Below are 13,539 nucleotides of genomic sequence, written 5' to 3'. Positions count from 1 at the left end.
TGATACAGCTGGTAGGATGAACCTTCTGGAACTTACTTTCAGTTGTGTGGTCTTCTGACCAATGTCCTTCATCACATCATCAAGCATTGCACTCTGCTGCTCACTCTCTTGTGTGAGCTTTTGATATTTCATCTTCAATTGCTCAAGTTCCTTACCAGCTTTTTCATTCAAGGTCTGTTAGATTAAAGAACAATTATATTAATTCTTCTAAATCTCATTACAATACCTACATACACCTGAAGACTGAACCTTCCTGCTACCCAAGAGACAAAAGCTGCTGCAGAATGTCTGCTTAAAAACCTGCCTTCACTGTCAATGAAATTACTAATATTACTAAATATGATACATTGTCATAATGACATGGAAAAATCATAATTTCTAATGAACAATAGATCCAGTGTATTTTATTTTTTTTTTCTGGAAGCTTAGCAGGTGTTTATTGCAGGTGGTAAATAGATATTTTACTTCTTGTTAGACATTTGGCAACCATCACATAATAGAGCTTGCTACATATAATTACTGAAAATTAGTATGAGATTCAAATCACTTCAATCAGCAGAGGGCAGGGGAGCTCTGTTTTATGAGCAAGCATCCTACATTAATGTGCTGATAACATTTCTCTGGGTACATGGTTTGCTTCTCTTTAATTTGTCTTCAGTTAAACAAATGGTTTTGTGGTGGTTTTGTGGTTTCTATACAGAACATATATTTCAATACTGAAGCTACCAGATTTATCTTCTGCTTGATGGAAATTTCCTTGCAGATACTACATATAAAAATAAGGAAAGAACAACCATCAAATTTTTCACTCCTGATGAAGTCAGTATACATTGCGCCTTTAAAAAACATTAAAGGAAGAGAAATAAAATCTAGTGTAAAAACAAGGAATGCTCCTTTTTATATTGCAAATGTCAGGATAACACTGTTTCAGGAAACCCTTTATTGAGTCTTGGACAGGGGTGGCATAAAGCTTATAGCTGCTGTATCAAACCATTTTCAATGCCACGTGAGAAAGGGTAATTCATTAGAAAATTCTTATAAAATAAAAGATTAGCAGGCATCACACCAACTACAACTGAATTGAGACAATAACCTGATGAAATTGTAATAGCTGCCTTACCTTCTTTTGAAGATTTCTACCCTGACCCTTGCTGAGTTGGATAGCCTGTGTTTTGGACAGACTTCAAGCAAAAGACCATTTAGGGCATTCACAGACACCTTCAAGCCAGCACAGGCAAGGAAGAAAATGCAAAAGTCTGGTTAATTAGCCCACACACAGCACTTTATGTGAACCCTTGGTTTCCAGGGCAATTTGGATAATTGAATGTCCCTAAAATCTACACTTTGAAAGGCTGAAAGAGACTATAAAAAGGAGGAAGAAAGGAAGAGAATGAGGAATTGTGTATACAATGTGATTGTCACGGCAGATGATGGAGCTGCCCTCAAAAGCTGCATTAAATCAATGATATTCAGATAATTAATCAAGTCTTCTCTTGATCTCTTTTTTGAGTATTTTATTAAGATTTTGTGTTGACTAAAAATTGGCAGAGAACTCTACCTTCTCAAATTCAAGGACCAGAAGGGAAGAAAAAGCCATAAAAGTTATAAATTTGCAAGATACACACAACTCACAAGGAAGTTTCCCTTGAGGTAGGACTGGTTTACAGTGATGAGATCTCCCCTGCCATTTACTGAAATTGCTTCTCTGAGAGTATCTCAAAGTCATGGGAAATGGACTGAAAACCTGAAAATTCACACACTTGCAGAACACTATGTTAGGACATGGCCAGATAAAGTTTTTAGAAACAGAATGAGGAAAATCAATCAAAAAGGTTTATGAAGACATTTCCTTGCCCTTTCACAGGCTTGAGAGGCAGATAAAAATTATTGTGAAAAAGAAGAAAGAAGGGGATGGAGGTAAAATTATTTTACCAAATCCCACTAGACACAATCAATAGCAAAGCTGGCAATATAGTCAGAAGTCCAACCTGGCAGTCTCCTGCTCCTATAGATCATCCATGTTCTTCATAGACTGTGTCTCATTTGCTGTGATTTTTCAAGATGAACAATATCATTGCAATCCACTACCGACTTCTGTGAGAAATCTATCTGAAATCTTTCAGCAAGTTTTACATACTTATTTATTAGTAAATTAATATTTATATAAAAATAAATGCTTATTAAAATGTATTACCTTAATCTTCCTCCCTCTCCTTTCAGAAAAATCCATTTTCTTCTTAATTACAGATTTTACTCTAATCTTAGACCTGATGAATACAGTGTGCCATGTACCCTACCTTCTGCTCTCTAAGATTATTTTCTATTTTCAGTTGCTCCTCTTTGTTGTTCTCTATTTGTTGCTGTAACTTCTGGACCTCAGCTTGCTTGTTATCCATTTCAGCTAGAAGATTTTTCAGCTCAGTCTCCATTTTTTCTTTCTTTCGTGCCTCTCGTAATTCCTCGCTTTGACGCAGCTGGATGTCTTGTTGAAGCTATAATAATAGAGAAGAAAACAATTTTAAATTCTGCTGCCTTTTACTCAGGAAAACAAGTCCTCTCACCTCTCTGATTATGCTTGATTTTAAAAACAAGAGCTTCTATATTACTGCAACCACCAATGTATGCCAGATCTTCTCAGAAGTAATTATGTTTTCTAATGGTTGAACAAAATATTCTGAATGAGGGTCCTATTTATTGATGACAAAAATCTGTTAAACATCAGTCAGTTCACCCAAACAGAAGGGTCTGATACAGTCCAAACATAAAAGCATTCTTCTGGAATTACAGTGGCATAAATGTCTTTACTGTTATAAGTTACTTGCAAAATGGTACTTTCTGAATGCAGCATTAAAATTAATTGGGGCTTTATTTTGTATTGCTAGGACTTTTCTTCTTTTTATTATTCTCTCTGACTAGCAGAAACACTTATTTCATGGATATTAAAGGAGAGAGATGTTCATTTTCACAACTGGTCTCAATCTTTCTACTCTCAAAGTTCCTGTGTGGGAACTCTGAAAGAGGAAAATTTTCTCATATTTAATAGACTGTCTTGTGACTCCTGCTCTCCCTCTCCACAAAAATTTGATGGAGCAGAATCAGCAGAGAGGAGACACAGGGGGCTGATCCATATGGAAATATTCAGTTCAGCCAGGGACTAGCAATTGAAAGATGTTCTTTGCTTAAGGATTCTTCCCTCTCTGAGTCCACAGATGAAAAGTTGCCAGAACTAACAGGGTCTTCAACACGATCTTCAAAGAGGCATTGTCATTTAAGCACTTTGAAGAAGAGAATAATTTCGTACTGGGAGAATGGGAGGTGATTACAAATGCTGTAACAATTCTCTAAATTTAAGGGTTGATGAAGTGAGTATCAGAAGATTAAGGCTGCCAAGATTCAACAAGTTTTGACTCTTTTCTCTCATGCCCACAATGCTGTCAGAAAAACAAAGATTTTATATTCTCTTCTTGTACTTTACCAGTCCTCTGCTTTATAAATATAAACAATTTCTGTGCATGAAACCTAGACTGATCATTACTTTTCTATTCATGATTTATAAAAAACTGAAAGCCAAATGCTCCTTCTACGTCTTCTCTTTTCTTTGTTTGAGTGTGATTTTCTACTCTTCCTTTCTCCTGGTGTCTTGTTCCAGTCCCTATTTATATTCTGCTTTAATTCTTTCATTTCTCATTATTATGCTTATATATTTGATATATCAGAGTTCTGTGTCCCATCTTTCATCTTTTTCTACTTTCCATTCAGTGGCTATCCCACTGATCTCTGTCTCTAGCTGTTCTATACATTTCAAGAAAGCCATACATATTGATCACAAAGAACAACTGTTTACTCAGATGGTCAGAAAAATAGAAAGCCTGACTTCATGTAAAGCAGAGATGGAGTATGACTGCTCTCTACAGACAATTGTGTGGTGAAAAATTTAAGTGGAAAAGCAGTAATCCAGAATCAGAGTAAAGAAGAAAGCAGGAGGTACCTAACCATGAAAAAGTAAGAGCCTGGAAAAAGCTTCCCATAAAGAAGAGGGGACAAAATAACTTCATTATTTTTAAGTCAGATTTTGATACATTCTTTAAAATGATGGTATCTCATAATATGGCAACCACAGCCAACAGCAAGGGACCAAGAATCTCCATTCCAGGCTGATGTTCTAAGTGTCTCTTTTGAGGCATAAGGATTAACAATATAGAAAGCATCCCATTTCTTCAGCATTAAATATGATTACAATTCACAAGAAACAACCCTAGCCTCACTGGGGTATTGGGAAGCTGTGGAACCAGCAAATGCTGTACAACGTAACAATACACTTTGCAAGGTACATAGCCTAGAACTACAGAAAAATACAAAAGTCATTCACAGCAGAGTCCACTCAGAGCACTCCTGAAAATGTTTAAGATGCAAAAGAACAGGTGGTAGCCTCCTAGGAGATGAATTGCAAGTGTGAGAAAGGCTCAGGACAAAGCCTAAAACCACCATCTGGTGATCAGTACAGACCTGCAAAACAGATTGCTCTGCTTCATTTTTTGCCTTTTCTGTTTCCTGTTGCTGCTCTGTGATCTCAGTGAGACTTTGACGCAACTTCACAACTTCTGATAACAGTTGGTCTCGCTCTTCTGTTACCTCTTCTTGAAGTCTTAGCAAATCCTCAACACTAGAAGCAAGGAAATAATAGTCAGGCAGTGTCACAGGCCATTTCTCTTCTTCCTCCTATGCCAGACAAAGACTTTTGTGAGAAAGAGGAGTTTAATTTAATTTTTTTTCATTTTAAACTCCTCTGTATGAAGACTGATGGTCAACTGAATTATATACTTGATTTACTGTGACTATAGTGACCATCAGCCAAGTCAAAACTCTTTCATGTTGTATCACATCCTCATGGGTCTGAATAAACCTTCCATTTCCCAGAAATGGAAGAGGGGAAAAAATTCCCTCTTCTATACCCACTGCAAAACTAGTTAGAGACCAAAAATGTTACACTGTTGTAACCTGTCTCTCTGCACCTCACCTGATTGGACACTTAACTAGGTTATGTCTTACAGTCACATAATGTAAAAATAAAAACTGACTCTGTTTTGATGCATTTACAATATGAAAGGTGGTCCAAGCTGTGGGTTCAAGCTCAGTCTTTGAAAGCAGTCTAATTGTTCTAAAAGATTATTGGGTTTTCAAGGCTGAAATCTGCAAAGGAGTTACTTAGTCTCATGGCCTTGTCACGGGACAGGGTATTTAAGCACAGAACTGGAGGGCAATACAGAGGGAACTTCAAGAAGAAATTGTACACTGGCAGGTCTCAGCAGCCTGGACAGAGTAGGAAACAGGAGTGAGGTGTTGGCAGAGTAACAGCTCCTGGCTCTTGCAGGAAAATGCAAAAAGCAGCTAGAGAGATAAGACTTCAAGAAGAGATATACTAGGGGAGGTTGAATTACCATGGTTTTAGATCCAAGGAAAACTGTAAATAGGTCCAGAAAGTGTCAGGGACAAAAGGTGAAGGAGTGGATTTGTCATGGACCCAGGTGGTTTATGTGCTGGCACACTCCTTGGAGAGGGAGGTGTCTGAGCACACTGAAGGCCTCCTGTTTTTGCAGCCTGGATACCCAGAGAGGGCAGGGACAAGTATGTCCCATACATATCCTCATGCATATTGTAAATAAATACCTTAAACAGTGTGAAAATTTCAAGCCATAATCAGGCAGGCCAACCACCTGCAATTTCAGTAGAAAGTGCAGAGGCCATAGGGTCAAAACACTTAATCTTATCTTTGAGTTTAAGTTCATGTTACAGCATAAGCAGTCTCTGAGGACACGATACTACAAACAGTAGGTTCTGGAGAGCTTCTGAGCAGCTCCAGAGCATATTTATTATGTGCACAATGCAGTGGCTCAGAGCCTCCATCTCAGACTAGGTCCCTCTATGTGTGTTTGGTTAAAAAAACCAAAACATAACCTTGAAAGTGTACAAAATACAAACAAGAACACAGACAGTGTTAAAGCCCTACAATAAAGCTAGGAACAAATGAGAAATCAAGTGTCCTGCCCTCCTGATTTATATACTTGACCTTGCTGCTGTGAAATGTAAAAATGTTGACAGGATCCTATTCTCAAAGTATGCTGAAGAGTTCGTCAGATAAAACAATATGACACATACTGAGAAAGTGCATAGTATTCATTTTATTTGATCTTTCAGCTTAATCCAACACTGAATGAACTCAGTCAGAGCCTGCTTCTGTAAGTGCTCACTGCATAAACACACAGACAAATAAATGTGTATTCATGAGAAAAGTAAAAGACAGAAAATATCTGTGTTTTCCACTGTGTCTACATGGCTAAACAAGGTACAATGATAGAAAATCAGATCAGGCTTTCCCTCTCCCTGAAGAAAAACTTACTTGTACTCATGTCCAGCTCTTTCCTTCATTAAATTATTTAGGTGTGAAATTTCTTTCTTCAGTGAGTTAATTGTTTCCTTAGTTTTCTGTTCCCTTTCATAGGCTTTATCCACCATTTTCCAGGCCTTTTCAAGCTCCTAGAAATGAAATGGAAAATAATTACATAAATTAAATTGTGTTTTAAAATAACCACAAATTAGAAATTAATTGCCTTATACTCTGCTTATTTGTGAAAATAGATTTTGTGCCTTTTCATGATTAGGTTCACAACATTCCCCTTCACTTGGTAGCTTTTGTTTTAGCTGAGGGCACAGACTCTGTGAGGCTATGATCACATGAGTACCACCAATATCAGGAAAAATTTCCTAACAATTCAGTGCCCACAAAGGTATCATCTACTTAAATAACTCATGTCTGTAAAATTCCAATTAGCTGTTAGGACAATGAGCATCCAATTTGATTTGGATGAGAAAAACGTGTTACTCAATTTTTCTTCTTCTTGGTTAATTTTCATCTGTGAGGACTTAGTGTAATTTGATTTTAACAAGTTTTTTAGACAAGGCACAATTCTTATGCCAAATTTTAGCACATGGAGTTACTTAAATGACATATTTGTGTGCCTCTCACAAGCCCAGGGACAGGGAAGGAGGATTCATTGCATTTTAAAACTTCCTCTGCATCTCTCTCCCTTGAATCAGACCCTTATGAAGCAAAAAAAAAAAAAAAAAAAAAAGGGGCTTATTCCTTGCAAGGTTCAAATTAAGCTCCTACCATTTCTGGAATCCTGTGCTAAAAAAAATGCAGAAATTCAGCAAGCGACTGGACTGGAAGGAAAGCTCCTGAAGTCTCAGTAAATCATGAAGATACTACTTTTACACTAGAAGTCCCTCAGCTTCAAATCACAGCATGATGCTCTTTTCTCAGCTGGCTCCTAGCAGAGGACTTCATGAACTTGTACAGATTCAGACCCCAAGTGTAGCTGTGCAGTTCTACATTAGCTCTAGGGCCTCCCCAAGGAAAGCCAAATAGAAGCATCATTATATTAGGCCATAATATCCCTTTCAACTCCTACTTGCATCATATGAAATTGGGGCAGGAATAAAATACTTTAGAAACCATCTCCACAAGGAAGAAAATAAAATAATTTAATTTATATCAAATTTTTTAGAGAAATTCTTTATTGTAATTGACATCCCTGTTTCTTAAAAAAAAAAGGCCCTATTTAATGTTAAACTCTAAATTACGACAGCTATGTTATATTTTTAATATACTTATGGAACTCTTAAAAGTTAAAAGCTCAAATTATAGAACTAGCAGAAGTAATGGGCTACCAGATTTTGCTGAAAGATAACACAAAGTACGACATTCTGTAGCCTCTTCAAACTGCAGAGGGAATACATTCCTATTTTATTTATTCAACTAGCTCAGCATATCCAAATTTGAGAAACCATCTGGAACATAAAGATCAGGCATTTTTGCTCTTCCTTTTTTTCCCACACATACTAATAAAGAGGTAAACAATGGGCTTTCCTTGCTCAGAAATTCTGAAATTACAGTCAATTAAACTCCCTACCTACAAACAGTATTTTCATTACTTAATAAATTATGTAGTTCAAAATTTAGCCTGAAAAATGTGTTTTTTCACTTATGTATCAAGCATTTTTAAACAGTTTTATATATAAATTTTTTGTCATGCATTTTGAGTTCTAATTTCCATTCAATGCAGCAATGATCATACATAAAGCAGTATTATCTAATAAATTACAAGTTCTTCATTCATTAATATCTTACACAAAAAATGGTAAATTCTGAAATTTAAATAAATACATATGCTCTGAAATAATGGCACGAAGACATGTATCATGTTGACTAGCAAAAAAGCATAATATATAACTAAATAAATGTGTTTCAGATTTGTCAACCCGTAAGCGGCAACCATCCTTTCTCTAGAAAAATGCAAATTGAAAATGAGATTAAAGCTGATTACTTACATCAGAGCTTCCTGCTGGCTGATTAGACTGATTAAAATTGGTTAATTAAATCATTACAATTTGAGTTTTGTGGAATAGGACTGGTGAATAAAATCAATAAGCCTCTGAAAGGCTTTCATGGCTTCAGAGAGTCTTTTGTTCTGATGAGTATCTGCAAAAGTGATCTCTTGAAGTCAATGAGACCATTCAGATAAGCACTGATTTCAGGTCACCCTAAACTGAGCTTCTTGAACTTTATCTTTGGCATGTAAAAGATATTGTATTGAATTTGTATTGATAATATCAATTTTTATCAATAAAGTAAGAAGACACAGGCAATGGCCACACTAATAAGCAAAATCTAAACAAGAATTTTCTACAGACTTCAGCATCAGCAAAACTGAGCTTCATTGTAGTTGCTCCTTGGTTGTGTCTTCTGCTGTAAGAGCAGATCAATAGATCTCTTATTTTCAGAAGTAAAAAGGAGCAAAATTTTGCCGATGGAAGTCTTAATAGAAGAAATATTCACATTGTTATTCAGTGTGAAATATTGCAGTGTGTCAGCAACACGGGGTAATTGCAGTACAAGACCGGTAGGTAATGCATGGCAGTCTGCTGCATAATTAAAGGAAGTACACTGGATGTTTGCTGTTAGAATAACTCAAAAATCTTTGGAGAAGTACTGAACCCTGAAACCTGTGAAGCAGAATTTATGAAGTGTGACTGGTTTACTTTACTTGCATCAAATACCCCAAAAGATCACATCAGTTTCATTGCTCAGAAACTGAGAATTAATGAAATTTCTTATTATATTGAATTTTCTTATTATATTGGATTTATATGCCTGGAAATTGAAAATTTGGTAATTTCAATCAGGGCAGCACAAGCACCTATAAATTCCTCTTCTAGCATTCTTCCAGTGCAGACTCATGGATCAGTGTCCCTAGCCATAAAAAATAGAATTGAATTCCCTTCATTATTAGCTTGGCCCTTTGTTCCTTTGATAAGACTGTAAAAAGCAGATTGTTATGTCCAGTTTATTAAAACTACAAAATAGATCCTTTAACTGCCACCTGACAGTTAACAGCTATTGATTATCACTGACCCACATCCTAGCAGCCACTGATCTGTGTGCTTAACCCCTGCCCCAAACAAACCCTACTGATTACAAACACTTCACATGGAGAAAAAATTTTATTCTGCAACTTTTATTTCTTACCCTAATGACCCATCAAGTCACCAAGATGTAGGGTCTTAATTTGGAGCAACTATTCCATTTTTACAGCAACTGTTCCATTTTTACAAGAACAGCCCCATCAGGATTCTTTTATGGTTTATAAATAATTAAATTGTGGGACAGACTGTTTGTTTAATTTAGCACTGAAGAATATAATCTTGGCTACTTTACCACTTAAACTTCCTTCAAAATTTAGCTTGGATACATGGGAAAAACTTTGAATGTTAACAAAATTGTAGTGAAATATTACAACTCTAATAGAACTTTCCTTCAGAAAGAAGAATAACATGGAATATAAAGGATTTACCAAGCAAAATCTCAAACAAGCCATGAGCAATTTAAACAATATCCAAATAATTCTTGAACTTTTAAGAGAAGGACTAATTCTCACAACCAAACTGAAAAATTATCAGCTGTATACTTGGCTCACAGCACACCACTAGAAATGAAATGTCCCATGTTGTGCATTGCTCATCATTTCTAGCAGGATCATATTGTAAAGCAGCTTTTTCACTAGAAAATCACTTAATGGGTTCAATAGTAGGTGATATGGTTCAGTCATATCCTGCTTGAGCTTAAAATTAGCTGCTGAAATTGGAAAGGCTCTTATTTTCCCAACATTTCCACTCCTCAGTTCTATGACGTTACCAAGACATCTCCTCAGTTAGGGAATGTCTTGAACGATCACCTCTCCTACTGTTCACACACAGCGTACTGCCATGTAATTGCAAAAAGGAAATTGTAAGGATCATTGTGGTTCCTGATGTTCATCTACCAGGTTTTGATTAGCTGCAGTGAAAATCAACATGATTTTCCATGCTTTTCCTCCTCCTTGAAGGGGCTTTGGGCAGTACCACGGGTTTGCAAGCTGCAGCCATAGGATGAAAGTGATGCTATTTATATTTACTCTTAAAGTATTTTCTTCATAATTCTAAGGACAAGAAACTTCATTTCAAAGAACTTCTATTTCTGTAGTGCTCAAAAATCACTCTGCATTGCTACACTGATTTTATTTTACTGGAACAAAACCCTTTACTGTAAGGCATGGAAGTTTCCCAAATAAGTGCTAAATTAAAGCCTATCTAGGTACCACAAAGCTAAGTTTTTAAACCACCAGAATGAAGAAGTTCCACATACAGTCTTATGATCACTTGGCAGCTTTAGGTTTCTGATAGTGAAATTCACTGTAAGCCTAAAAACATCAACTTTTTTTAGTGAGCCAAGCACTTCAATTTGACAGAGTTTAAATCAATAATAACAAACACATCAGAGTAAATTGGTGAAATCACATTGAAATGCTATATAGGAGTCCTTTTCAAAAGCATTGTGAAACATGTATTTACATAAGTTGTCACTTCCCTAGCCTAAAATCTATACTTCAAGAAAAAGTAGATTTTTTTTAATGTTCTGGCAATAGTTAACATCCAAGCAGTCTTTCAAATGTCATAATGAATCAAAAACAGTACATTAATTTGAAAATGTGCCATTTTACAGAGGGAAAGCTTAGACAACTGTTAGTAAGTACTTGAAAGCTGACTGAGTTGGTTTAGTGCAAATAAACACATAAATTTACTGAAACCTGTAAATATACCAGGCTAAGCAAACAAAGCAAAGCAGAGGTTAAACAACTGGAGATGCCAGCTCTATGCTTAGTCCTCCAGCTAGTTGTCTACACAAAATCAAATGTTCTTACTGGTGCTTTTCTTATTACCATGTTTTCCATTAACAATTTAAGATTATACTTCATTCTATTCAAAACTTTACCGACTTCAATGATGATATAGTTTCCCCATCATCATGAGTGAGTTTGGTGAGCACAGCTACTTTAGATGACTTCTCCACCAGCTCAGCACTCAGCTTCCTGCATTTCTCCATGAGGTGCTTTTCATTTTCACGAGACTTCTTCATAACAGCAAGGAGCTTCTCATATTCGACACGGAATTTTTCCAGAGCTTCATCTCTGTTCAGTATACTGATGAATTCCTGGGAGTCTTTTTCCAGTGCTTCAAAGGCACTTTCTTCTATATATGGATTGTCAGTCTCTTCCTGAGTGAAATAATCAACACACGGGAAGAATTGAACATCTCACTTATGACCCCAGAATACAAAAAAGTAATATACTGAGTGTATCACAGCTACTAAGAAATCATGACAAAATTTTCTGTACTAACAGTTCTTCTGCTAGCATACAATATGCATGTTCTAGAATATTTTTCAAACACATCTCCTCCAATTTTACTGAAATAACTTGTGCTTTAGCAGCCAGAGTTCTTATAATTGAGTCCCACAACTGCTTTAAAGACAAGTCTATAAAATACCATAATTGTGATAGTGTTTGAATAATGCATCAACCGCTGAGGAAACCTAGTATTTTAGCCCTAATTCTGCCCAGTTCTCTACACTCTAAAGTCTGATTAGTTTATGATTTCTATTCAGATAGTACCAGAGACATGCAGACAAGCATGTCTCAAAGCTCCAGTAATGCCAACAGAATCCAGTTCTTCCTCTGTGGGAAATGCTACTGTTAAACCTTACACAGAAGACATTTTTCATCTAGCTCAGTTCTGATGCTAAATCCTTGCAAATTCACCTCTGAGGTGGTCTCACTAGGATAGGGAAGAACCTCAAGGGCAACTTTAACCCTGCAGCCCACGCTCTGGCCAGCATCAAAGAATGATCTGAGCTGTGAGCTGAAACTTAGTGTGTCCCTCCTTCCAGCCTGCTCTGGGACTCACAGCTTTCTTCTCATTTCATCCTCCTCTCCAAACCTCAGACTCACAAAATGGTTTGGGTTGGAAGGGGCCTTAAAGATCATCTCATTCCAACTCCCTGCCACGGACTTTCCACTAGACCATGTTGCCCAGAGCTCCATTCAACCATCCTTCCAGGGATGGGCCATCTGCAACTTCTCTGGGCAACCTGTGCCAGTTCCTCAGCACCCTCACAGTAAAGAATTTTCTACAAATATCTAATCTAAACCTACTCTCAGTTTGAACCTGCTCCCCTCTGTCCTGTCCTGTCCCCACTACATGCCCTTGTGGAAAGTCCCTCTCCAGCTCTCTTGTAGGCTCCCTTCAGCTACTTCAGTCTTGCTCTTCGTGTTTGTGATTGTGAATAGAGTTAAGAGCCGAGCAGTAATGAGGGGGGAGGCAGGGCAGGAATCACACCCACGATCTTACATGTAGTTGCTCCTAAAATTAAAAAGTTAACTAGTGCCGGGGTACAAGTAGCCTGATTGCTCCTACTTTCAACACAGGACCTGAGGTCAAACAGGTGACACATAAACATACACGGGTGATGTTGGGCTTTTCCTAAGGTGCAGCCTTCCTCTTGTCCAGGGACAGGAAGGGAAGGGCAGGGTACGAGTTACCTCAGCCATGCTGCCGTCGGGTGAGGCGGCGGGCTCGGTGCAGCCGGTCGGTGCCGGTGCCGGTGCCGGTGCCGGGGCTGTGGCGGCCCGGGCCCGCGGCGCTGCCGAGGCCGCTCTCGCAGCCGCCGCCGTATCGCAGCAACGGCGGCGGCTGCGGGCGGGGCCGCGCTGGGCCCGGGCCGCCCTCAGCCTCAGCGGCGGCCGCGAACAGGGGTGGTCCGGTCACCGCGCTGCCCAAGGGTGACTTGTCCTCCAAAAACTGGGTGTCCGTCTTGCTCCTGAAGGTCGGCCGTCGGGGATTTTAAGCAAGGACACCGAGGAGTGTTTCCCCTGTGGCCCAAAAGGCTCCCGGAGCAGAGCAGCTGAGCGCGGCCGGCAGGCTGGGCCCGCTCAATCACAGAATTGTCATGGTTGGACGGACCTCTGGTGATGGTCCAGTCCAACCCTGCCAGGACAAGGCCACCCAGAGCCGGTGACACAGGAATGTCTCCAGTTGGGGTTTGAATGTTTGCACAGAGGGAGACTCACGACCTCCCTGGGCAGCCTGGTCCAGTGCACTGCCACC

General features: G+C 38.3%; 1 protein-coding gene across 3 annotated transcripts in view; it reads right to left on the bottom strand.

Annotated features, from left to right (window-relative positions):
• CFAP58 (cilia and flagella associated protein 58) overlaps nucleotides 1-13,160 on the bottom strand; it is a 56,169-nt gene extending 43,009 nt beyond the window's left edge. The window contains exons 1-6 of one of the 3 annotated variants that reach the window (XR_003961141.4): nucleotides 12,975-13,159; nucleotides 11,369-11,650; nucleotides 6,398-6,534; nucleotides 4,507-4,663; nucleotides 2,298-2,492; nucleotides 37-174 (exon numbers count right to left, since the gene is read on the bottom strand). Coding sequence is in view for 2 of the 3 variants with exons in the window: in XM_002193972.7 (XP_002194008.7) it covers nucleotides 37-174; nucleotides 2,298-2,492; nucleotides 4,507-4,663; nucleotides 6,398-6,534; nucleotides 11,369-11,650; nucleotides 12,975-12,983 (918 nt within the window). In the remaining variant the exon portion in view is untranslated. Of the gene's footprint in view, nucleotides 1-36; nucleotides 175-2,297; nucleotides 2,493-4,506; nucleotides 4,664-6,397; nucleotides 6,535-11,368; nucleotides 11,651-12,974 lie in introns of all 3 variants that reach the window. The other 2 variants (XM_002193972.7, XM_030276366.4) reach the window with 2 other exon arrangements.
• Nucleotides 13,161-13,539: the final 379 nt, after the last annotated feature.

This window comes from Taeniopygia guttata, chromosome 6 (genome assembly GCF_048771995.1).
Source record: "Taeniopygia guttata chromosome 6, bTaeGut7.mat, whole genome shotgun sequence".
Lineage (NCBI taxonomy): Eukaryota > Metazoa > Chordata > Aves > Passeriformes > Estrildidae > Taeniopygia > Taeniopygia guttata.
Note: the sequence above shows the minus strand (reverse complement) of the source record. Positions and strands in the feature narration are given on the sequence as shown.